The sequence below is a fragment of the Macrobrachium rosenbergii genome, chromosome 40 (genome assembly GCF_040412425.1).
Source record: "Macrobrachium rosenbergii isolate ZJJX-2024 chromosome 40, ASM4041242v1, whole genome shotgun sequence".
In the NCBI taxonomy this organism is placed as follows: domain Eukaryota; kingdom Metazoa; phylum Arthropoda; class Malacostraca; order Decapoda; family Palaemonidae; genus Macrobrachium; species Macrobrachium rosenbergii.
Window position 1 is genome coordinate 9,022,902 of NC_089780.1, and position 27,378 is coordinate 9,050,279.

General features: G+C 36.3%; 1 protein-coding gene across 1 annotated transcript; it reads right to left on the reverse strand.

Moving 5' to 3' along the window:
* LOC136826109 (leucine-rich PPR motif-containing protein, mitochondrial-like) lies at positions 1 to 26,093 on the reverse strand. The gene is made up of 25 exons (XM_067083084.1): positions 25,903 to 26,093; positions 24,044 to 24,189; positions 23,739 to 23,861; positions 21,409 to 21,566; positions 19,621 to 19,730; positions 18,705 to 18,936; positions 17,000 to 17,191; positions 16,422 to 16,638; positions 15,589 to 15,807; positions 14,907 to 15,035; positions 13,808 to 13,962; positions 12,486 to 12,644; positions 11,602 to 11,742; positions 10,740 to 10,935; positions 10,226 to 10,448; positions 9,463 to 9,576; positions 8,188 to 8,305; positions 7,224 to 7,383; positions 6,409 to 6,691; positions 5,421 to 5,640; positions 4,388 to 4,583; positions 2,344 to 2,447; positions 1,936 to 2,116; positions 1,662 to 1,813; positions 1 to 356 (listed from the first exon to the last, which is right to left on the reverse strand). The coding sequence occupies exons 1-25, from the start codon at positions 26,031 to 26,033 to the stop codon at positions 279 to 281; spliced, it is 4,137 nt and encodes a 1,378-aa protein (XP_066939185.1). The 5' UTR covers positions 26,034 to 26,093; the 3' UTR covers positions 1 to 278.
* Between the last annotated feature and the right edge of the window lie 1,285 nt (positions 26,094 to 27,378).

The window sequence follows — 27,378 nt, forward strand, 5'->3', positions numbered from 1 at the left end:
TTTTTACTGGGGGATATCTTTATTTTGAGTTAAATATTTACATATTCATCTTCTAAACTAGTAAATTTTACACATTTTCTGATATATCTGTCAATCCTAACTACAAGCTGGGCACTACAAGATAAATTGTACATAATGCAAACCATACTGAGTGCATTATTCATATACAGCACATATATATACAATATAAAATGATAAATTAACTTAATACCTACACTGCAAAAACCATCAACATTTCAACAAATGTACAAAATACACAGGAAACCACTAAACTATCTTTAGGGCTTTCCTTCATTATCACTGCTGCTGCTGCTACTGCTACTGCTACTGACATTTTGACGATTCCTCCTAGCTTCCTGTAAATAAATATTTGAAATACTTTAAAAAAAAAGTAATTACAAGTCTAACTGAAAAGAATATATACCATTGTTTGCTCTCACACTTTAGTTGCATATCAGATATGACTCATTTCAATGATACACAAAAGGAAAAAAACAGTTAGCGAAGAGGAGAGTATGCACGATATTGGAGACAGGACTTGACGACGTGGCATAGGCTTGCCTAATTACCTCACGCAGCCAAAATGAAACAGTATTCTTGGACATTTCTTTCTTGGCTCGGCCTGTGCTAACAAAAAGTCTACGGCGCATAGGCCTTAGGTGACGAGTCCTTTCCAGATAGCAACGCAGTGCTCTGACGGAGAAAAGCAGTAACTCCTGAGGATCGCTGTTGACAAAATCCCTAAGGGAAGGAATGGAATACAGGGCAAATCTGTCATCGTGAACCAAGGGATGTTGAGTCTTAGCCACAAATTCTGGGACAAATTGGAAAGCCACAGACCACCAACCCCTGGTGTGTTTAATGTCATAGTCTAGACCATGGAGCTCACCAACTCTCTTCGAGAAGAAAAACCGTTTTCAAAGTCAGAGCCCTGTCTGACGATTGACGCAGTGGCTCGAGTGGAGCTCAGATGAGACTACTCAGCACCAGAGACTGTTGGACTCACGAATGAGATCAATAACCTCCCTGTAGGAAGCAAGAAACTCTTGACTCTCCCTGCCCTCTGCTTCACGCACAGGAGGCTGACATCCTGAGGTAGATGGAAGAGCAGGATCCCAATCACTTGACGGACGTAGGCTATCCCTTGACAACGAGGAGTCACGACCACAAACGTAGGAACACTGCCATGCATCAGCTCTTGGATCAGAAGAGTCACATATGTGGACGTTTGTAACTTTTATCATTTTCATTTCACTTAGAAATACAACCTTTGGGCAAGTCCATGAGTCTATAAATGTGACTCTGTGGTCTCTTGAACATTTTGATTAATAATAATAATAGTAATAATACCAATGATATTAAAGGTGAAGAAATTCACTACGGCGTAAACGTAAATATTGAGGAGAATCGAGCAGGTTCTCAAAAGCTCTTGTTTTGTACTTATATTTTTAGTATATATTTACATTTACACCATTGTGGATTTCTTCACCATTTTAGTGACTCATGTTGTTATGAGATTTTTATGAATACCCTGTAATATTAATAATTAAAAAAAAATAACACTGATATCAATATCCAATGATTTCCATCAGAAAGTTTACTGTAAAAGTTATCTTAAAAATTATGAATAATCCTCTAAATTTTTAGGCTTTCAACCTTACCTTTTGGGGAATTGTGTATGGGAATGTTTTGTTGGATGAAGCCAAGCCTTCTTTCAATCTACTTAGAGCTGTTGTGTTGAAGTTCTGCAGACTGATGGACTTCAAACTTCCTTCAACTACACCCAGTGCTTCGTCGTATTTCTCTTGTGCAGCTATTCAAAATAAAGATTTGCATTTATTCACAAGCTTTAATCTTTTCTTATACTAATAGATATCAGGTCCAATTCATGTTGAAATCCTGTATTAGTTTTCATATATGGCACTGCCTACTTACTTAGAACATCCACCCAACAGCTGTAAAGAATCCCTTTCGCAGCTTGAGGTGTACTGGGCCGGCTATTCAAGATTTCCAGAAGAGGTGGCAACAAATTTACATTACTAGAATCGCGAGCTTTCTGGTTGATTGAGGCGAACATCAAATTATCTTCAGATTTGGCCAGATACTTGTCATATACCTGTAAATTTTTATTGGTGAATTAAGTTATAATACCATTTCAAATATGTAACCCTAAGAAATCTAACTGAAATATATTTGCTATACATGTAAAATAACAATGATTCCAATTTCAAAAGTTATACTATATACTGACAAAAATCTTTTATGATTTTCAAAACACCTTTTCAAGAAAAGTTCGTGAAGAACCAATGACTTCATTCAACAAAGCTTTCCTAAATGAATTACCTCTTTGGCTTCTGTGAACTGTTCTTCTCTGAAGTGATGCATCCATAAGCAATTAGCTGGAGCGATGATTCCAATACTTGCGTATTTCTCAACTAATGCAGATACTGGGGAAGAACAAATTTGTTTGACAAGGTACTACATGATAAAAACTATTTTCATAATTTGTAATACTTCACTACAAAGTCTTGACAATTCTTGTTTCCATTTCAGATTAATCACTGACAAGTGCCAACATGAATGGTATGAGCCTATCAATAAAAGTATTAAAAACTATTAAATGTATAAGTATAATATCTTTCATTCTGGCATCTTTATTGAAAGACTCTCACGGCCCAACCTTTCATAACAATAAGATATCAAAAAGTCTTGCCTGATTTATTTGTTCTACACATAACAAACAAATAACTGTAAATTGTCTATGCAATTCATCACTATATCAAGTCCATCACTTTGCTCTTCAAGTTCTACGACAACACTGGATTAAGGTCAGGTTAGGTTGTGACCAAGGGTTCATTTTCAACCACTACTATGGTACCTGTATTTGATATTCGCCTTTTTATGAATTAAAAGTTTTACAATTAACCACATGAATACGATATTTATATAATAGTCTCACATTTATGTTTTCTGATGAACTATTAAGCAAAGACAATTCAGATGCCCTACCTAATGTCAATTCTATATTTAACAGGCTCCTCAATGTTTCTAATGGATGCACTCTCCCCTTAAGTTAAATGATACGGACATCCTGCTTCATGTCCATTCTATATATCTCCAAGTTCCTATGTTTCTTGCTTTTACTTTTGCTCTTGTTTCCCCCTTCTGATCATTATTTTTTCCTCATACAACCCTAGGTTGGCATCTCTGAGTACGGATCAGCACTGTAGCCAGTTTTTGAGGGTCAGAGACTAATACCCTGTTCTTCTTGTTTTTCATAAGGCACCAACACTCCTAATTGCCCTGCTGTTAGCAAGCAATACATTTTCTGGAGCACACACAAATGAAGGGTTTGACCAACTAAATCCTCTTCAGGTTCCTCTTAAAGTCATCTGGGATTACCTTTTATTGCTCCCAGGATGATAAGCACTACTTTCAATTCAACATAATGTCCTTATCCTGGCGCTTTGCCAAATTTTCTCTTTCCTTGTCTCTAACTCTTGTGTACCATGGTATAGCTACATTTATGTGAGATACTTAAACTTTCTTCATTGCTAATATTAGGTCCGGTCTTCTAGTCTGTCACGTTTAGTCCTCACATCGTAGTCTCAGAATACATGCACTTAGGTCAAGCCTACTGGTCTAGTCTCACATAAGCATACAGTTCAATAGCACGTAGTAGTGCATTAGCCTCTTTATAAAATTCTCATGATGTCATAGAAACCATTACAGTAATAAATATACAATGAATGTATTATCTAACATTCTAGTGTTTAAGAGATACAGATAGCATCTCAATGGAGATGTTTGGGGTCTGGCTTTCTGATAAGTAACAAAGTCTGGCTTTCTGATAAGTAACAAAGTTTAAGTAACCTAGATCCTAATTTATAGGCTGCACTTGAATATTTTTTAGACACTGTACACCCATTCCACATGCTTCCTACCCTAAACTAACCTGTACTTTACACTAGTATTCAATTTGAGTTATCTAGTATCACATCTAACGATAGCAAAACACAAAAAAATCACTTGTAAGCAAAGGCAGTCCCCGGTTATCGGCGAGGGTTCCGTTCTGTCAGCGCGCTGATGATTTTCGGTTATCGGCACCTCTGTTAGGTATGTACCGGCGCCGATAAGCATAAATCAGCGATTTTCGGGGCTGAAAATTGCCGATTTTCATCGCTAGACAAGCGCTGTAAAACCGGACCGCCGATAACCAAGCCCACCAAATACTGTACACTTCAAAACAAATTATACTCCCATTCTTATCAATAAAACTTTAACCACCAGTCACCGTGGCAAGAGAGAAGAAATCCTAAGGAAACCCAAACTTTATTTCAACTAACTGTGTATGGCTGCAAAACATAAAATAACTGCTTCAACTTACCTTTGGGCAAAAGCTCACTCTTGTGCTGAAGAATCCCCATTATACCACCAGCTGGGAATTTGGCCTTCATATTGGCAGCACTGACATCAGTTTTATCAGCTACGGCAGATAGTTCTTCAAGAAACTCTTCTGTGCGTCCAGCATTCATGTAGGCATTGCACAACCTATTATTGTATGACATGCTTCTCCTTTGGTTCTGCAAACACATCCCAAGTATGAACATATATTAGATCCATTTTTCACACTGGTTTTGTTAAATAATTTATTATATAACAACGAAGTAGTCTAACCAAAAGGATTTGTTCAAATTATGATATCTTTTAAATCATGATTCTTAAAATGATAGGTGATAACTGAATGGTAACATGGAAGACATATAGGTGAACTGGACACAGATAAACTCAAACTATGAGTCAGGGTTCAATTACACCTCTGATTCCAATAATTAATACTGACTACCCATGGATCTAATACATAAATTGAACAGTACATCTTAAGTGCAATCTCCAGTAACAATACTATCAAGCCAGTAGTAAAGCGCTATCAATTCAATACAAAGATAATTTTTTATTTGGCAGTTTTTCAAAACAGTTGTTATTTTAAATTTTAATTCAATGTAACAAAGTTGAGAAACACCAAAAAGGACTTTTAAAAATAACAGTTGCAACTATAAATAAAGGGCTTAAGCATCATCAAAACGAAATGTTTGGCCTACTGTCTATAAATAAGTCTTAAACTTACATGGTATTGCGAATAATCACAATTCTAACAAGCGGCAATGAATGCCTTTCATAAATATATTAAGAGATTTTAAATGATTATCAAGATGATAAAGAAACAGCGCTGAGTCATTTCTAGAATAATAGGGGTCACCAAAAAAAAAAAAACGTTTTTAAATTAAAGGTAAAAATTGAAGTGAAGGACAACTAAAGAACTTCAGACGCTAAAAACAATCTTTAGTACCATCTTTGTAGTCCATTAAGTGGTACCTCCTGACAGTTACACACAGAAAAGCCATTGTTTTCCATCTTACCTCATCAAGGTATTGGTCAAAGAATTTAACTGCATCAACATCTCCTGCAGAACTCAGTTTGTTTAGAAGGTATTTCATGATTCTCATCAGTGGGAGTTGTCCAGCAACCGCCATCTCCCTTGCTAGTTTGGTAGCTTCAGGCAACCTTGATTCTTGAAGTAAGCCCTCAATTAACTTGGACTCATTAGTAACTGATAACTTCATACCAGATTTTTCTAGTCTGAAAATAAGAAAAACTGAATAATAAGGATTTTTCTGAATTCTGCTTCTTGGGCAAGATCAAATACATATAAAAGCATACAATATACATACTGAATACTATATCTCCCTGCATCAAAGATACTAATTTTTTTTCGTAAAACAGTCTCGTAAATTTACCCTGCATCCTGGAGGCCAGTTACATTTTTTATAAGCTTATCCTAACCTTACAGGATGATTAATTTGCTACACAGGAATCAGAACTCCTGTATATGGCCTTCAAATGAAGTGTGTAAACTATACTTTGTTACAACAGCATATAAAAGAAAGTATCATACGCCAATATGCATAGTCACAAGATTCATTTTTGTACTGGCAGACAACGGTAGATGAGTCAGGATATCCTATAAAGGAAGAGGAAATAACTAAAGCAATTTGTGACCACACTTATGAAAAAATAGGGGGTGGGGTGGGAAGTAAAAAAAAAAAATAACCTCAAACAGTTCAGCAAGGTTACTTACATACCCACCCACAATAATGCTCTATTTCTTTTACACACTTAAAACTAAGGTAGAGAAAGAACTGGAGGAAAAACTACATGAGACAGTTTGCCACATAGATGGTGTTGGACAATTTCAATCTACACGTGTGATGTTACGTCATGAACCCTGCAGTCACAGAACATAATGACATGTTGTTTAAAATATAAACAAAACATCCCAAAATGTGAACCATTCAAACTTTACAAAGAACAAAATGGAATGAAGGAAAACTAGACACAAGAACTTGCCTTCTTTTTTCTTGTAACGCAGCATCAAAGTCTTTATTTCCGAGAGCCTGCTTGTAAGTAGATGTAGAGCTGGCCACAGGTTCTGTCACTGGAGCTGCGGCAGGTGTTTGAGTTGGTGGAGGACTGGCCGGAGGAGGGGCAGCAGGCATCACAAAAGGTACTTCCCGTCCGTGTTTGGTCAGCAACTGCCCCAACTCCCGAAGGAAAGACTCGCTGGGCTCGATATTCTCCTCTTGCATAGTTGTCCACACACCAAGGGCTTTGTCACAATCATTTTTACGCCCTGATAAAAAAAGGTTAATGGTAAGGATTTTTATATTTCTTGATTTCTGAGAGAGAGAGAGAGAGAGAGAGAGAGAGAGAGAGAGAGAGAGAGAGAGAGAGAGAGAGAGAGAGAGATACAAACTGCAACTGAAGACTGAAAAGAAGATGGGAGAAAGAGGAGGGAGAATTAAGGACTGGGCCAGAGTATACAAGAGGAGTTGAGAAGAACAGACTCAGGACCCCATCATAATATATGGAAAGATAAGATATTCCTGACAGCTAAGTGGCCCCACAAAGATGAAAAAGATGTAAAACGTGCACTTTATAACAGATGAAAATAGAAAAGTTCTGTTTAGTATAGAGATATTGGAACACTGAAAAATGAAAATGAACTGGAGAAAGTGGGCATCACAATGGAACCAGTCAAAAAGATAACAGCTGAAGAGGTTAAAGGTCTCAGAATAATCAAGCAAGCGACGTTAATATACCATAACACTAGATTTAGAGTAAGACAAAGGCGGGTGCATCAGAATTTGAGGAAGAGTACTTACTGTAACCTTCGAAAAGGTACATAAACATCCCATTTCGATCAATATCAAAGACATCTTTTGTTATTGCCACAAGCTGCTCCAGTTCAGTTAACCTGTTGTCCTCCAGAAGCCTCTTGCAACGGTTTTCTAGTCTTTGGTGGCGAGCTCTTAGTCCAGGTGTCTATGAAACAAAATTTTATAAACATTAAAAGAAACAAATTCACCTTTAAAATTCCTGTACTGAAAGTGGCAACGTTTCCGTACTACACCGACAATCAACACAAAAATGGTGCTAGGACCCTTTATATGAAATTTCATAATTCCAGAATACAGTAATCTGCTTGAACCAACATGACAATTATTGAAGTGTAACAGCTGCCTGTTAGGGAATCTTTGCATGTACTTTAGGTTACTATTCTGAATCAAGGTTTGTGACTTGAAAAAACAAATTAGCATGGAAATTTCTCTTGAAACTAAAGGAGAAAAAACTGTTTTAAACCCACAATAGCTATCCTATTCCACAACTCTGCTGATAGTATACAGCTCTACGTACTGACCCTAATTTTTGAAGCTATCACTACCTTTAATGTATTTCCACAGCTCTTGCTTTAATGTGGTTAATCCACTAGTAATGAATTATCTGTATCTTCCTTGTTTATCAATACACAACACAGCCTGGAATAACTGTTGGCTGCCTATAAAGCAAGACTCACACTGAACCCCAAGTGTGTGATACAATAGTGGTTTCTTGAGGGAAGAAGTTGGGGCCAAACATTACATAAAGGAGAAAATTAGATAATTCTATGTTTTGAAGGGATGATGAGGTGTTTAGCAATTGCTTAGAGATAATACTTTTGTAATTTGGAATTTTCACTACTCTGGACTCCTCAGGTTCCAGTGATGTCGGATAAATGAAGGTCTATTTGTATGGTCAAGAGTCAATACTCTACCATGAAAATTAACTGTACAGAAATCGAAAACTCACCTCCAAAATTTTCTTGGCCTGTCTAACTTTGCCACACTCGATGAATGCAAATACCAGGTCGTACAAACTGTTCATCTCGCCATGAACAGAAATGGATAGATCCATAATCTTTTGAAGCCTGAAATTAAATATTGCAATTTCAATATTAATAAAACAATCCCCAAAAATAATGACCATCTTTGATGATCTTGCCAACGAAAACATGATCTCAGATTATAATAACTTTTTCTGTTTTGCACTATTTTAATATCCCTATTTAAGGATTGAATTATGTTCCCCATATTACCCAATTTTCATACAAGATAGCCTTCAAGTAAAGTAGTCTAATCAGGCCAAGATATATATGAGAAATATATGACATTATTAGATTTACCTCTCATTCAAAACACACTCCTTCAAGACAACCACTCATGAGCTGATATATTCATACCTGGCAGTCTTATCCTGGTAACTTCAAGATACTTTACATAAATTTTAAAGAAACTGGTAGCACTTAATTTCTGTCTGCTACTAACTGAAATCCAAACATGGGTTGTTCATTACTGCAAGTCTGCCATTTTTATTTTTTGAACATAAAAAACTTACAGCTACTATACACTGTACATCAAATATTCTAAGACTGAAATGTATCATATGACCTTGAAATAACAAAAACTGATGTTAGCACTAATTATCAATTGAACTCAATAAAAACCTAATATATAATGGATAAATGGCAAAGTTGCCATGCGATAATGACAGGACATACCCAATAATAGTCAGTGAAGAGCACCATAACAAGATTTAATTTCTCAGCAGAGAGAGAGATTAAGAGAGAGAGAGAGAGAGAGAGAGAGAGAGGTATATCAGAGACAATCATATCAAGACAATCATCCAGGCTCAATGTGATTGATGGGTTTACTATGAACAAACCATGTATTTCACAGCTTGAAGTTATGTTATTTCTTAGGTTTCCAGTACGAAAATAACTGACTATGAACATAAGCAACTCTGTAACATTTAAAAGGGAAAACTAAAGTTTTACGCCTAAGAATATTACACTAAGGTTTGGTTATAAAATCCATGGAATTGAGAAATTAACTTTTCTGTTATTTTTCGTTTCAGTGGTACAACCTGTTAACAAAAATCTAAAGTCTTTTCATTTACACCAACGCATCTCCCTCGTGCCATTGAAAAATGAGAGAAACAATACTTTGTAAAACATTCACCAACATTCTAAGTACAAAAAGCTATACTCTGGTCAAACAAAACCTACTAACAACATATACTACTTACTTTTCAGTATCCTCCAACTTTATACACGCCAATGTCAATTCATGCTTCACTGCAGTGATGTTGTAGTCTTTGCAGACTTTTTCAAAAGCATCCATAGCAGCAGGCAAGTCATCACTGGAGAGGAAAATGAATAACACTTAAAAATGTACTCCTTCAAGAACTGCCAGCCATGCTTTTATAAATCAAGTTATCTCATCTTCTGGAAACCTCTTTACCAAAAAACTATGCATCACGCTGAGGTAAACAAAAGTTTGTGCTTCCTTTGTCAAAACACATCATAAACCAACTTAGGCATATATCACAGGCTGAAACCTTGGGTAAACAGGAAATGCAATGTGTGTGTGTGTGTGTGTGTGTGTGTGAGAGAGAGAGAGAGAGAGAGAGAGAGAGAGAGAGAGAGAGAGAGAGAGAGAGAGAGAGAGAGAGAGAGAGAGAGAGAGAGAATTTCAATGTTAATTTTTATACAGTATACGGCACAGTTTTGTGCTGTGTACGGTACTGTACAGTGTAATCTATTGTTTACAAGGATAAAGTTGTTTGTTGTTTATAAGCGTATTTAGTGTATAATGTTATGCAGTACTGGCAAGATAGGGGGAATAAGAGTGCAAAGTTGCTGTTTTAGAGCTATAGTATTTTTTTTATCATATCCCAAAATTTCCAATAACCAGCAGGGCCTTAGATGTATTAATCCAAATGCAGGAGAGATTACTGTATTGGCATATTACCTAAGTACCAACATAGACCTACAAGACATAAAACTTACTTGGACAAGTGAACCTTAATTAGGGCTCCGCAAGCTAAAGCAACAGGTTTCATGTAATTCTTTTCGATAAGCTTATCGAACAACTGTTGTATAACATCGGCAGTGACGCCATCTTTCCCAATGGCGTTAGTGAGGAATGAACCACCCATGAATGCCCCAGTTGCATCATCATGCTCTTCACTGCTACCTTCTGGAGCATTGTTGTCTAACAACTTGAAAGTTTCTGCAATGATAAGAAACGGATAAAAATTCGTTACAAAATATATCATAAGATACAAAAAGTAATAATGCTCAATAGTGATAATAATGTGATGGATTTCTACATGCATGTAAATCACAAGCAAAAATATTTACTTCAAACACATCCACAGATGGTAAATTCTAAAAAAACAAAAGAGACATTACAAGGAGAAACTGTTAACATAACTTCTGCAACCATTTACAGCCTCACTTTTTCCATCAATGTCCTTAACTGCTATCTGTCTGAAGCAAGAAATTCAATAATCAAACTTGCCTTCAATCATTCCTTTTGAAATCATCGCACCAGCTAGCTTAAGAACCTTGGAAGGAATCATTTTTATTTCTGGCTCCTTTTGTCGCAAGAGCTCATAAATGTTGAGGGCCTTTTCCAGTTGCCCATCATTGACGTACATTTCAATTAGGAGTACATGTTGACCTGGAGTGATGGGATACTCTAACGCCTCCAATTTCTGTAATTAAAAAGATATATGTTCATGAATAAATAACTTAGACATTGATATAATTACTATTCACTGCATCTAAGAACTTCAATGCCTGATTGGGGAGGATACAAAATACCATTTGCAGTTATCAAACATGTTCTGCACTTTTCCAGTTTTCAGTCAATTTATATACAGTACTGGGAACATTCCCTCAAAGTTTTCCCTTAAATTTCCACAATTTTAGTGGAGTGGGTAAGAACACCTAACCAATTCAATTTAGAGGAACTGGCTCGGACTAAGTTATGAGTCACTTCTGGGCAACTGATCTCTGAAGACTTTACCTCCCAAGCACAAGGCATTGTGAGTCTGGTGTGTGTGGTGTCACAACCTATATTCATTAAAAACAACCTGTTATGTAAATAGATTCTTCAATAATAAGGCAAAATTACTGTGATGTTTACCAAAGGTTTCAACCAGTGAAATCCATGGAAACATCAAATAATATAACAAGATAACTGGGCCAATTACAGACTTGAAGTTCAAAACAAACTTTTGCTTTTTCTAACAGACTGGATGAAACCAAAAAAGGACAGATTGAACAATAAAAGCTGGACATTTGCATGTGATCCAGTTTTAGCACTTCCCATAATCATATCAAAAGTTATCTGACATTTTGCAACTTTTCCACCTTACCTTCATGGTTTCTTCCGCTTTTTCGACATTCTTCATGCGGCAATACACGGAAAGAAGCTGACCGAGCAAAACTGAGCGTGGCTGATTCTTTATTTCAAGTTCTATGAGTCGGTGCTCCAGATCTGCTACAGTATAATGGCTCTGGAAAAAAATTGCTTTAAAAATTACATGTAAACTCATAAAGATTCTGAATTAAAATGTTTTTGCAGCCTAACATACATTGCAAGCTTAATAACATTTATACAACCAGTAAAAGTACAGTATATTAGAATTTATACAGCCACTAAAGTATGGTATATTAAAAACTATCACCTTACACTGTCTTCCTTTACTAGCATTTGAAACTGATTACTTCCATTTTACAAAGAGAAAAGACAACTCTATACTGCAGTAACTCTTAAAATATCTGACTAGGCCTATATTGGGATCAGCCTAGACCACTAGATCAAAGGACAACGAGCACCTGCAGGTTGAAAAGTTCTCCAGTGTTGGTTAGAAGAGTACAAATGAAGGACTTCCCTGGGCAAAATACAATGCCTAAGAGCACAGTGGCATTAAAGGTCTTTGGTACTGACAGGAAAAAAGACTGACAAAAAGGTACCTATGACCGGGAGGCAAAACGGGTTGATATAGGGGAAGAGGTTGAAAGCGCTCAAGTTAAATATAGCTGCCCGAATGGTGTTGGAAGCAGGTGTCTCTCCGTATTAAAACCAAGTCTTCGAGGAAAAATCAGGAGTCTTCCTTCCTAGTAACTCAAGTTATAAAATCTTACAAAGAAAGCTTAAGACCTAGATAAAAAAAACTAAAATTAGAGTTCCACCCACCAAATTTTAGCAAATTCAACTTTGATGTACTACTACATCTTATCAAAACTCTACCCTTACCATTGGCTTCGAGTCCCTTGCTATGGGTTGAAGAGTGAGTTCCCCTGATGACAAATCATTCAACAAGTTTACAACATCTTCATTCAGGTGTTCACCAAGTCTTGCCTGCAGGCTTGTTACACTATCCTTGCTGATATTTATTCCTTGTGCTTTCATTGCCTGAAATTTAAAAAACAAAATCAAGCAAAACCAGTACTAACAGCTAGCCAAAATTGTCTAAAATCCACTCTGACATCATGTGTAACATTAAATACCGTTCTTAATAATTTTGGTTTCTGGCAAAACCTGGTATGAAGTTTTTCAACCCCACTCTTTCAATTTGGCAGAGCAAGAAAAAAGCCTCAATCTCAATCACAGGGGAATTTGCTGTACACAGATCCTTATCATATTAATTTTTCACAGCAGAGTGGGAACACAAAGAGGTTTTATTCACTTCTTGGCAAAATTTCATGGATTTGCAAACTACAAGATTATCACAATAACACTGGTTTTAGTATGCTAAAAACTAAACCACTTGAGAGAGAGAGGGTGGAATTAAGTAAAAACTACAGTTACAACAGAGAGAGAGAGAGAGAGAGAGAGAGAGAGAGAGAGAGAGAGAGAGAGAGAGAGAGAGAGAGAGAGAGAGAGAGAGAGAAGATCCATATGAGGTAGTCATGTTCATAGCTACTTTAATCAGTCAGCCATTGCATTTCATAAGGGACCTGCAAGCAAATTTCCCTTTTCACTTTTTATTTATTATTGTGTGCGTATGCCATTGCTTGTGAAAAGTGAAAGCTTACCATTAACTGTTTTTTTACTTAAATGTATAAGTTTTGTGGAAAAAAAAAAAAACGTAATTTGTCCCTACCCTGTAGATGTCATGATGAATACTGGGTAAATGCTTACACAACTATGACCTCAGAGAGAGGATTGACAACTGAAAAGATTAGCCTAAATTAATGTAGCTACTACAATATATTTAATGAAATGATGACGACAAAAATCATAGTGGTTACAAATTTTCATGTCTACCTGGGACCAGCAACATGTTAAAAAACAATGCCTTGCATCTTACACTGGAATAAGGTTCAAATACCCAACATAATTTTCTCAATTATTTTATAACTTTTTAGCACTATCTTTCCCAAGTTTATCAACCGATTAATACCTCTTTTTTTTGTCTGGAGATATGGAGTATGCACTTAAAAAGATTCATACCTCTTTTTTTCGTCTGGAGATATGGAGTATGCACTTAAAAAGATTTATATGACTGGAAGAACGAAATTCAGCTTTATTATAAACAAATACGTAACTTTGTAATGAAATCATTAATTTAATACCTGAAGAACTGGAGGTAAACAGGATATGGCATCGGCTGGACGCAACATCATTGCAACATCTATCAAAAACAAGCCACCAACATCCTTAGAAGTGCTGCCACTACCCACTTCTTCCTGACCTTCCTCGCCAGCTCCGAGAGTCTCAGGGGGAGTATCTGTCGGAAGAAAATCCTTTTATAGCCTCAGCTAGAATGCTGCAGCTAATACACATTAAGTGTACAGAATTTATTCAACAGTGACATATTCATCACAAAAATAGCTTTTTCTAGCTTTTTATCTACTTAGTTAGGGAAATTCCTTCATGGCTTGGAAAACTTTTAATAGAATGTGACCTCTAAATAATCTTAATAAATTTAAATATACAGCATTTACAAAAAATATAATTTTTTTTATTAGTTTACTGGATGTGATTTTTTGGGGGGGAGGGAGTGCTGAAATTCTGTAATAATAGTAAGAAAAATTTTATAACTAAGAGAATAGGAACATTTTTGTATGACTTTGCACAATCAATGCGTTGGTGCATTTTGGTCTTGCTTACATTTATAATACAGACATTTAGTACGAACATGAAACAAGGATTCACATACACACAATTTGTTACCTTCCTTTACATTGGATGCATTTTTGGTAGCGTATTGTAAATTTCTCTACTAGTGTTATTATAATGCATTAAGATATTGTTTGGTAGTACATCCATAATATTTATTGAAATGGAGTCTAAAATGAAAATAATGATAAAGAAATGCTGAAAATTACTATACAAACAACTTTTTTATAACAATGCAAAGAGCAAGGGATTATACAGCATATTAGTGGACCTTGAAAAGGCTTTTGAAAGTATGTCAAGACAAATGGTTTAATGGGCAGTGCAAAGGTGGAGGAGCCAGTGTGCTTGTTCCATGTGAATAGGTTTCAGCTACTGAAATAATAATAATAATAAGCTGGTGAAGTTAATGCACCATACCCCAAGATCTAGAGTGAAGACAGTGACTCCTGTATCAAAAGAATCAAAGAATCTGACATGAATGTCAGTGTTTGTTACAGATCAGCAGTGAGTCTCTTGATGTTTTTCACTTAAAATTACAGACAGCGATATTACCTTTTCCAGGCAACTCCATAACCATTTGCCTCAGTACTGTGGCTGCAGCAGTTGCTTCATTGGTTTTCACATAGGCTTCCGCTAAATCCCTCCGCAACATGTTGGTGATTTTCACTTTGTATCGTGACACTGAAAGAGATAAGTATATTCAAAGTAAAAAAAAAAAAAAAAACAGAGGAATACAATAAAGATGGCGCAAAAACTATAACTGTTACTAATGCCCATGTCATACAAAAGGCACAAACCACAAATGCAAAAGTATACATAATGATTAAAGGTAATGTCCAACATAAGGAAAGACTTTACCAGCCATTTTATCCTAAATCTGCCAAGTTAAGTCTCTGAAAACTTCTGTTTTATCTTAAATCTGCAAGTTAAGTCTCACAACCTTCTAAGATGTCAAAAGTTCAGGCCCAAGTAAGTTTCACTCACAAGGAAACTGAGGGCCATAATTGGGCCCACATGTACTGTACTCATTTTGAAGAATCCCTGGAAACTAACATTTCTCATTTCCCTCTAATTTCTTTGTTTCAGAGACACTGAATGTATAAATGCAACCGACAAAATACGTTCCATTCTTAATTTCACAGTTATTCTTGTTCTGTGTCCTTGAATATTAAATGTATATTTTATCTTTGATACTTGACATAGTTTGCATTAAAGTAAACAGTAAGATACTTACACAAATGGGCAGCAGACACTATGTCATTGTCTCCTAGGTAATATGCAACAGATCCATTAATGATAGAACTAACAGTCATCCCACTTTCTTTAAGCTTCAGGATGACAGGCTCTTCATCCTTATCCTTCTCCAAAAGTGAGGGCATGATGTACTCACGGCAAGTTTCAAGACTCACAGGGACCTCTAATGCTAACATTTCCGAAATTGTTCTGTACAGTTCTGGAAATAAAAAAAAGTCATGTAAAAACATAATTGCTTTCCCTACTTTAATTCAAGACATCAATAAGACAAAACATACTTTAAGAATGAGGAGCACTCATCTACAATATATTTCTCTAAATACCATATAAAAAACAGGCCTTATGAAATAGATTAATACTAAGTCAGTTGTATGGGTTAAAGTTAGCTTATAAAGACTTTTATTACAAAAACTATCTTTTCCTTGATACCTCTCTAACTATTAAATGATCATAACCTTAGTCCTTCTCTAGCAAATACACTAAACTATTTGTTTTTAGCAAATACACTAAACTATTTGTTTTTTTACAGTCATTACTTCTTTATTTCACTTATATATTCGAACCTGAAATCTACATATTTAAGTACTTAGAACTTACAAGGAATTAGTGTTAAATATCTGAGTTAATACCTTGACAGTTAGGTGAAAACACTTCAACAAAAAAAAAATTGAAAACAAAACCCTTGATTCCACAGGTGAAGGCTATTTAATGGGTTTATATACGAACTCTTTTTTGTAAAAGATGTTTTTCTTTTTCTATAAAAGAGAACAATTTCTATTAAAATAAACATCAAACAGAAGCATGAATACTCACTGTCCTGATCTCCTTCGTTTGAGCAGAGCACAAAAACTGGCCAAAAATAATGTGACCTCACGGTCCCCCCATCTTCCACAATCACTCGCATGAGCGGCAATGCCAGTTCTGCTCTGCCCATTACGAGGGCAAATTGCAAACATCTCTCCATCGCATAGATATTCAACCCCTCTCTCTTCATCTTCTGACAGTACTGAACTATGGTAACGACTGAGTACTGAAAAGTAAAAATTACTGTTACAAAAATTTCAGGAAACAATACCAACTGAAATCTTTGTTACTAAATATAAACCATTCTAGAAAAACCTTAAGCCGGAATCTTTCAGTATTAATGGAAACTTTTTATGACAATTCTTCAGTATTATTCTTTTTGAATCTTCAAGAGACAACTTTTCTAAGCTAAATGGAAGCTTGAAGTACCCTCTTTACAACTGTCATAAAAAAAATTACTAAACTCCATATGCTTATTAATGACTAGTGAATATTTATGATTTAGCAAAGTAACGTAAAGTTTACCTATAAAACTACAGTATACAAAACAAATAAACATATGTTACACAAGCAAGGGCTGTACTTACCAAGCCAGACTTAATGAGTTGTCTTAAAAAGAAAGTTCCGACAGGGGCAATTTCACCTTCATGATTTTGAGGGACTGGCATGGTTTCAAACATCTGGTAAGCAACTTCGTCGCAGCCTGCATTAATCAGCCGATAAATCAGGTTCATTGCGTCTTGCTGGTATCCAAAAACCTTTTCTAATTTTTCAATGAACTGCAAGATAAAAAAAAATACAAAATATTTACACTAAAAAGTATTAAAAAGGAGAAGCTTTACAGGCACAACATTACATACTATTGACAATCTACCGTATGAACACTAATTGTCATAAACCAGAATAAAAGACCTTACTGTCCGTAGGACAATAATGTCTATGACAATACAATAGAGAGAGAGAGAGAGAGAGAGAGAGAGAGAGAGAGAGAGAGAGAGAGAGAGAGAGAGAGAGAGAGAGAGAGAGAGAGAGAGAGAGAGAGAGAGAGATTGTTAATTCTGGACAAACATTTCCAACATATCACTAATACTGAAACCAACCTTAAGATAGCGTTTTTTGGAAAGTTAGCTTTGCAATGGGAGACAATTCTGTTTTTTTTTTATATTTACTGTTTCCCTTACCAATTACTACAACAAATTGTTTCATCTTAGACATTTACTTTTGTTCAAAATTAAGGAATTGTATGTATTTTTGGTTTTATTAAATTTTTTATGTTAAAATAATCTCCTAAGTATGCTACTTGAGTTAAAGAGTTAACTAGAGCTCTGAAATGATAATAATGTGAAAAACAAAAAATAAACATGAAAATGTTCATCAATACTGTCACTAAAATGTTTACATTTAACAAACTGTGACGACAACTCAAAACGATAAACATAGTGAAAACGTGAAAGAATCGCAACGAGCATTGAGCAACTAAAATAGCTTCGCTCTACTCTAGTTGAAAATAGTTGTTTATACATATTACTACAGCTCCATCAGATTATAGGCACACCAAGAGTTTACATACACAGGCATGCATTTTTAATGTAAGTAGCCTTAACGAGTAATATACTCTCAAACGTGAGGTAAAACTTGCTGCTTCAGCTGAACAGCTTTATACATGCCTAAATTAGTTCTACACTGTATTTAACTCAAAAATTGCTAAACGAGTGACTTGTAACCCTGGCTGCTGCTACCTGATGCCCTGGGAAATCAGTGCTGCCTAACGTAAGAGACATTCTGTGAAATCTGTGTTGCCCTGACTTAAGAAGTCCTAAATACACATGTTGTAATAAAATGAAATAGAAGATAGGTCTCTTTTCAGTACAAAACTGAAAGTTAAAAAAATGGTCAACTGTGGTTTTCTGATCATAATAGGAGACAGAAAACTAGCATACTTATGAAAACCCATTAAAATTTACACAGAAAAGTTACTGCACTTAAATACTTTGCAAATTGGCCATGGACTCTGTTAGTTTACTAAACACAACCAAACTGACTAAATTCTTTAAAGTGATAACTTGAAATCCTTGTGACATACCTGAAACATATAATGAAGTTTAAAAACTATATAGGGAAATAATTAGAAGTAGATGCAGGAATTCTGCAACTGGGCAAATTCATAAGATATCAAGCACATGCACCAGTTTAGACTGGGATGCCAAATCAAAATAACTTCCCCTAAAGGTACAAACCTATCAAAAGCAAAGAAAATCCTTTCAAGTTCTGAAAAAATCCTTCAATACTTACTGCAGGTATATGCTGACCGTGACCCTTAGAAGCCAAAGCATAAATAACTTCCATGTATTCACGGTTCTGCAACAGAATATCTGACGATTCACACTCCTTTATGACTTTCTCCAGACTTTCCATGTCGCCCTTTTCAGCATAGCCAACCATTAAGTTCATGTACGTTTCTGCGCTTGGAGTCAGTCCAGAAGTTTTCATCACACCCAAGACACCATGGGCACTTTCCATGTCACTGTAACAAAAGTATACAATTCATGTCACTGTAACAAAGTACAGAACTCATGTATTTCAGCCAAATACCTAAAATATTGAGAATACAGCAAATCTACATTTCTACCACTAAATCTCGCCACACACTTCTCTAGCTTTAAGCAAATGCAGGGTATCATGGACTAAAAGAAAATCAATCCTCTGGATTGCTTATGACTTGCTGGTGAGTCAAACACAACCCAACCTGAATAATTTAGGAACCTTTAATACATCTACAGTGCATTGTGTCATATTTTGGGTCCTTTAATAAGTCTACTCATAATTTTGGTGGGATTTTCAATTCCCATTGTGCCTTATTCCCTTTTCATTCTTTTATTTTTCTTAAACATGCCACAATAAAGCACAAGTACTGTATTCTGATTTAAAATGACACCAAAATATCTGCCAAAGTATAAACAGTAATTTTACAAGATGGAAAAAGTAAAATTTTGCTAATCACAGCTCTAGAACAAACAAGACTGTGACTGAAAGGATTAATGTTTAATGTTCCAAAATACTTTTGTCTAATCCATTTTATCTATACTTTATTTCTCCATAAAATATGCACTAATCAAGAGAATTAAATTCGACACATGCAATTCTTAATAAATCGTCTTCATTTTAAAACTATACTGTACTACTAAAAACCTTAACCGTTGAAACTTACTTGGCTCGTGCATGGCCAATGATCAGGGAATTAAACACATATTCATTGACGGGTAATTCCTTTTCTTTCATAAACTCCAAAATTTTACTGGCACCTTCTATGTCACCCAGCTGGAAAGATAAAAATAAATAGGGCTTAAAAATCAAAAATGAAAAACTGCAATAAATTTTTTAAAAATCAGTGAAATTGCAAATGGGCGAAAACAATACATTACAGTTATTTTTGAAATGTTATTGTTTTCAACAGTAAAGAATCTCACTGGACGAAACAAAAGGTTCACTGTAAGTCCTTCTCAAGAGGCTAAGAGGACATAACAATGACAAGGGATTTCAGAAGAATCACATACCACAAAGTTTAGAGTACAAACAATGGCAGGTGTATTAGGTTTTGAGATAAAAGATGTTGTACATCATGGATCAGCCCTTGGTCTTTCGCTGTTTATCACAGCACAAGAGGAAGCTACAAAGGAGTGGAGAAGGGAAGGCACTAATGCTTCCTATAATGAACTAGTGTTAAAGCAGACTCAGGGGGATAGGTGCCAGAACTTTTTAAAAAATAAAGAGAGTGAAATTAAGGACAAAGGGTAAATGCTTTGGCATTTCTTCAACCTTATGTCATCCACAAGCCTCACATTCCTCGACTGCAGCAGAAGATATGATCCAGACAGGTAACATTGTCAAAGGAGCATGGCCTATGCTCAAGACCAATGGGTCACCTCCACAGACATGATGACCGTGAAAGACGGACTGCTGTGAATAACAAGGGATGGGCACAACTTCTTCAAGAGCCTTAATAGCAAAGCTATTAACACAGCATGGATAAATAGCAGTGAACCAAGAGTGTGCAAAGCAGCCTCATTTGGGGAGAAATCGGCATGTTACACCTGCATCAGCTCTGTCACAGAACTTATGCTGGTTGCCTACCTTCATGCTTGTAGCCCCTTGGATCACGCCACAGGAGAACATGCAGAAGGAACAGGTAGAGAGGAAAGAGCCAAAAAGATTCAGCAACGTCAAGGGCAAGGAATAATTCTGCCCTTGCCCACTGACATTCAGGTGTCTTTAGCCTTCCTTGATTCTAACCAAAACTCTTCCACTGCAAAAAAGACCAGCCAACACATTCTTGCAAAAAATAACTAACAAAGAGGACATGAAGCAGCCAAACATCTGCTTACGTCCTTCACACTGGAAGCAGGCAAGCAAGATAAAAGGGCATAGATGAAGATCAAGACCAGGTGGGAATTCAGGAAGAAAGAGCAAATTACAGGAGAGAGATGGGAACATATGTCACATCTCACTCCTTCATAGGAAAATCTTACATAATTCTGTTAATGAACACTTAAAATTTATCATACCATGAAGAGCAACAAAATAACTCAAAATTGTTATATAAGCATATACCCTCTCTCTTAAATGAGTGAAAGGCAACAGTGTACATTAACAAAGGCTTCAAGACTTTAACAAGATATAAAAGTTACCTTTTAAGTGAGTCAAAATAAAGGCACTTACACTAAAAATTCAAGAATTATACAAATGATAGAATCTTGAGGGTAATTATATACTGCATAACTATCAAAACTTACCTTTACAATTAATGGTTTAAACATTACTAATAAACCTATAACCAATTACTAAAAAAAAAATTTATTGCCAATCAAAAAATAGTTGAGAGAGTCTTGGAAAATAACTATATTTACACAAAACTAATCAAAATTATAAACTTTTTCCAATTCTTAATATTACTGTATTATTAACCATCAAACTGAAACCATGATAACTAAGTACTTACTTGACAGTAACGCAATATCAGTCGTTGGTACGTAACTCTATTTGGTTCGATGCCAGCCTTTTCAAGGGCAGACAGGAATTCAATGGGTGAAAACTCATGTCCATTTTCAATGTAGACTCTTAGTAATGTGTTGTAGTGACTGATATCAAGGGGTACATCTGAAACACCAAACAAAATTGATTTTTTACAGAAATTCTTATTTTTCCCAGGTACAAAAATCACAAACTTTTATGTAAGAATATTCCTCAATATAAGTTAGAATTGGTTCTTGGAGCACAGTAACAAGGTAGTTAACTGGTAGTAAGTGGGTGAGTGGAGTTTTGCCATCAATAAGCACTTTTCTTGTGCATCTAAGACTAACCAGGGTGGTTGAGGTGGCATTATGATAAAAGGCTATTGTTTGTATACCTAGGAGAAATACAAATTACTTCAAAATTTTGATTTGTTCCTTCCATAAGGGAATATGAACCATTGCTTTTATATATGAGATTCACTTCCTATGTGGGAGGTTGTCTCTAAACTGACTGGTAAGTTGAACCTCCACACGTATATGACATGTTCCCAGTCCAATACTGAGCAGGAGAGCTCAGACTCCTGTAACCTCATTCTGGGTTTAGCATCAAGACACCAGAGTGATAGGGCCCTAAGCCTGAGTGAGATATATCTGGACTCTCACTCATACAAGAAAATCTTGAGAACCCCGCTATGACGGATGACACAAGTCGAAAGAAAGGCAGCTTAAACCTGGTCAATAAAAGTTGATTCCAGCACCAATTCGGTCCAAGCTTCTGCCTCACAGAGAAAAGGGACGAAGGAAGTGAGAAACCACCCACTCAGCCATTAAACTCTAATATTCTGTCCTCCAAGTACCTTGGGCAAGATGCTTTTCTGTCCAAGAGGAGCCTGGGAGACTACAAAGCAGCTACCACAGGTCCAAAAGAAAAGATATCCAGAGACTCGGATGGCTTAAGTCTCCAAACACCTTGCAGGGATAGCAACGTTGCCTGGAGTTCCAAAACACTGATGTGCAAATGAAGTTCGTCCTCTGTTACACAAAAATGCCACTCTGGTGTGTGGAACTTGCACTAAAATTTTCCTGTCATCCAGCCCCAAACAGGGTTCTTCTTGACCTTCCCACTCTAAGGTATGAGCGGGGATGGTGGGACAAGGATGATCGATGTTACATCTGGAGCCAATGCAGGCGGAGTTGCCTGTGTGGGACAAGATTCTTTAAAAACGACCATGACCAAGGATTACCCTGCAAATGCTGAGCAGGCTTTTTCCCAAAACCAAAACAAAATGAGAGGAAGCAGTCTATTCTGCAGCTCAACATCCAGAAAGCACATACATATCCTGTGAATGGATAGTGATAAAGCTATTACCTGAGCCCATAACTTGTCACTAACCCAGATACTTGCTGTTTTCGAACTCTTGCCACCCTACCTTTAGGGCAGCACTTGGTTATGCAAAGTTTTTGGAGAGTGAGAGTTCAGATACATCTCACTCTGTCTCAGGCCCCTATCAGTCTTGTATACCTAAGCCCAACTGCACAAATTACAAGTCACTGCTCCTCTGCTCACGTGACTAGGCGTATAGCATTTCCAGGTGGAGATTTAACTTATCAGTCAGAGAAGAGACTATCCTTCCACATAAGGAGTGAGCCTCCTATAAAAAAGGTGATGGTTTGTATTCCCATACGAACAAATCATAATTTTTTAAAGTAACTTGTATTTTTCTCCTGTATACAAACCAGAACCTTTTGTTATAATCCTACCCCAACCATCCTGCACAGCCCTGATACTGAGGAAAAAAAGTGCTTAATATCAGAAAGTGAGTGGGTTTTTTTCCGTTCCCCACCAACTCACCCATCTATTGCCAGTTAACTATCTTGTTAACAAGTTTCAACAACTGATTCCAGCTTCATTGTAGGGTAATCCTACAGGAAATTATAAATACTGTATGTGATATATCAAGTGATATATCAATACCTGATACTGATATTAGATATCAATATGCAATGAAAATCACCTGGGAGAAAGATTTGGTAATATCAAGCTATCTATAAAGGCTTCCTAAATCTTTACCATAAAATCTTTCATTCCTAACTGGCTTCCAATTTTGTAAAATAGTTTGTAAAATAGTTCAGTAATTCACCTTACATAGCAATATGCCAAGCAAAAGTTACTGGACTTCAGCATCTTCAAAACACAGAAAAGTACATTACTTATTTACCATCTTAAAGACAACTTCCTAAAAACAGTGACCTTGAAAGCAAAAACAAGCTGGCTAAATGGTGACAAGCTATAACTGTGTAACGTCACGATACATACTGAATTTTAAAAGAGTATCCCAGACTTCCTGGACAAGTTTGTTCCGAACTTCTGGAAGCTCTTCTGTCAATAAACTACCCAGACAGCGCAACACCAACAGTGACTGGGTACCTGACGCAAATTCTGCAAATGAAAGTGATAAAACGTTTTATTAAAAAATAAAAAGAAAAAAGTACATTTCTATCAGTATTTTTTGCCAAATCTTATTCAAACCTGTAAGGTAAAATCACATGAACACATATCTGAAGAAAGCCTTTGTAAATTCAGAGAACCTGATATACAAAAATACTGTACTAAAAACTTACTTGTGTATTTCAGCTCTCCAATAACATCCTCAACCTCTTTCCTGGAGATTCGCCCTGTTCGTCGTATCTCAGAGTCAATTCGGTACAAGACCCTATCAAGTTTCTGTCCAGCCTGAGGAGCAAACTCTACAGCTTTCTGTGCGGATCTGGAAATTAAATATAAAAAATATTGGAAAATAAAGAGTCTTGTTTACAGCCCCCTGTATAGTTAAACACCACAGTATACGATTAACCTTATTTTCAGAGGTTGCAATCATGGTATAAAAAATGTAATGCCTTCATGCACCATGCCCACATATTTTACCTACAGTTTCCCCATCTACTACGTTTGAAACAAGTAATTACCCACAGGGCTGCTTAACTACTGTTATTGACAAAGTGTACATATAAAACACGTTTTATCTGACCATTAAAATTGTACAGGCTACATGGCACTTTATTCATATCTATGATAATCATGACATACAGGTAATTATTATCTTTCAACATCTTACATATACCCAACTGGCCAACTAAATAATTATGATAAAACTGCCAACTAAGCTACTACTGCTGCCAGATTCCCACCAGTTGCAGATTGTAATATTTGCAGACTTTTGTGAATGTTTATGATATTTACCATCTTTTGTTGATAAAATCTCAAACTACTACTGTGGCACGATTCCCGCCAGTCGCCGACCAGGATATTTACCACCTTTTGTCCATGTTTTTCTTTGTTTGTGGTATTCACATTCACTGTCTTATGTTTTCCGTTCATCCCCAAAGGGCTGGTACGAAACACGCCGCGCCCATTTTGCACGTAAACTAGAAGTTGCCGAACCTAGGCTAGAAGATTCAAGTTTTACTCTTTTGTTTATGTTACCAAGTTATATTCGTCCCCAAGAAGGTGGTGCTTAACACAAAAGCAATTTAGTGCCTAAATTAGTAGTTACTGAACTAGAGGGGTGCAGTACTTGTCTGTAGTTTTACTAACATAATAACAAAATAATAAGACTTCAGATTTTATGGACATTTCGATCTTATGAATACCGTGGATGTTAAATTAGCTTTGGCTATCAGGGCTACGCTAGCCAAACCAATAATTTGGCTGTAAGAGTGAATATTTAAAGTACAGACGGTAATTCTAAGTATTAGCTCCGTGCCTGTTTTTACCTTGGAAATTGGTATTTTCTACTTTTTAGGGCTTCTGATACTGGCAGTGGGTTTGTTTTTGTCAGCCAAATGGAATATCCCTTCGCCGTGTTTAGTACTGGCCCGGGGGAGCCAGGTTACCCATACATTAACAAGTTATTGCACTTGCCGGACGGGATACGAACCGTTCCAAACAGACGTGCCCGTGCTCTGCCTTGCGAAGATAGCGCATGGAAACCCCTTGTCGGATGGACTTCAGGTGTTAATTACAGGTTAATTACATTCGTGGGAAAAAAATTGAAGGTAAATCCATAATTGGCAACCAAGAAATGTAGAAAACGTCAAGTTAGAAGGAAATCGAAGCCGCGGAGCTACCACCGTACTTAAATCCACCAAATATTTAAATTAAAGTCAGAATCAGTTGGAGAAAACACCCAAATTCATAAGAAAAGGCCCAGTTTGGGTGTAACACGCCTTAGCTTATAGCCCTTCCATAACGTGTTAAGCCTGACCTAGCCTGAACTAACCCACCGGCAGGCTACGCTAATTTAAGCAGGTTCCCGTCAGTCTAACCTAACATACGATACCCAATCCGGGGTATATTCATAAAAAACATCGCAAGGGGCACATCTAAATGATGTGGGGGTCAGAATTACATCACATGCCCAATGCCCCCCCGTAAACAAACCAGGAGGTTCTGAAACCGGTGCCCTCATTTTGACCTTTACCTGACGATGGATAGATTGACCAGGGGCGTCTGCAGCTTGGGTATCCTCGTCACTTCGTATCTCGGGGACAGGATGTGCTTGAACCCGCTGAATATCCTTATCACGGGCCGGGATATTAGGATGGAAGCCATGCCGAATGTGGTGGCGGTGCGGTCGGCGTAAACACGAGCTGACTGGGATAAACAGAATTTGGGAGCGTTCACATCATTTACAGTCAGTTGTATTACCATTTACATTGATTTCACAGTATAATATTTATTTAAATTATATCTATAATCAATATTAAAACAATTTAATTACAAATAAATATAAAAATCTCTATACTATATGATTTTGCATGTGATATAAACCAGCAATGTTGAAGAGTGACGTATAGAACAGTGCTGAGTGTTATTGATCATCATCTTCTGGAAAAACATATTATATATACGTCGTAGTGATAATGCAATAAAAACTCATTTGAAATTAACTTCGTATATTCTGCATTTAAATCATACATAAGTATTAAAAGATAGCATCGTTTAAATAACAATGCATACGGCAGAATATTTACGTCGTTCGGGCTTCGGCGTTTGAGCCTGATCATCGTATGTGATTCTTACATCACAAAATCATGTGTCTACTTATTCCTCCATACTAAAATTTCTTATTTTAAATACAACGGGTTTTAGTTCCAGCTTAAACACTTAGGCTAAGTTTATCTAGACAGCAGCACAGTTTACCTTTAAATCATGTGAAACTGAAGCTTCTTTAATATATAAGATAATAATGTGAATCAGTTATAAACGTTCTTCACAGATTTATTCCCCGAATCTTTGTCATACTTTCTTTACAAAATTATTCTGTGGGTTTATATAGTATGTCAAAACACGACAAGCATATTTATTTTAGGATCCATACGTTACAACACCTTAATCCATTCTAGCATGATTTGCTGTTAATGTTTCAAATATTTAATTAACTAACACCGTTAAAATCTTACTTCATACATTTAAATGTCTGCCAGAGGTTGTCTTGAGATGAAATTTAGTGAATGACTAAATAAGGCAAATAAAAAAATTGGCCAAGCTGAATAAAGTACGGAAATAAAATGGGCTGAAATGACATACGAATTCAAAATTACAAATTAGTATCATCTGTATTGCCACAGAGACATGTTATGATAATGAAACTTTATCTAAAAGTTTGTAAGTCTGAAAATAAAGTTTTAAGAAGACTAACATCTGGTCAACTCGATCTGCCACCCCATATCCAGTTTCAGAGTCAGAACTGACATCAAGACTTAATGAACGGATCGAATAATGACAGAATTCATCAATGGGATGAGAAGACCTTGGCGAGCAAGCGAGGTAAGTTACCCTGGAGCGTAGAGCAATTCTCCAGATATTCAACAATTTAAGGAAGCCCTCACAGATAAAACTTTATCTCTGTCTAGTGTCTCTCAATGACACGACACGGCTCTGATGCAACTGCTTC

Bases quoted from the DNA above. Each gene is read 5' to 3' on its own strand.
- LOC136826109 (XM_067083084.1), bottom strand. From the start codon at position 26,033: ATGGCTTCCATCCTAATATCCCGGCCCGTGATAAGGATATTCAGCGGG. The intron at 17,192-18,704 runs GTAAGTATTGAA...TTTATCTTGCAG, and splicing joins ACGGTCAGCATATACCTGCA to TTCATTGAAAAATTAGAAAA. The intron at 15,808-16,421 runs GTGAGTATTCAT...TTTTATTTCCAG, and splicing joins AAACGAAGGAGATCAGGACA to AACTGTACAGAACAATTTCG.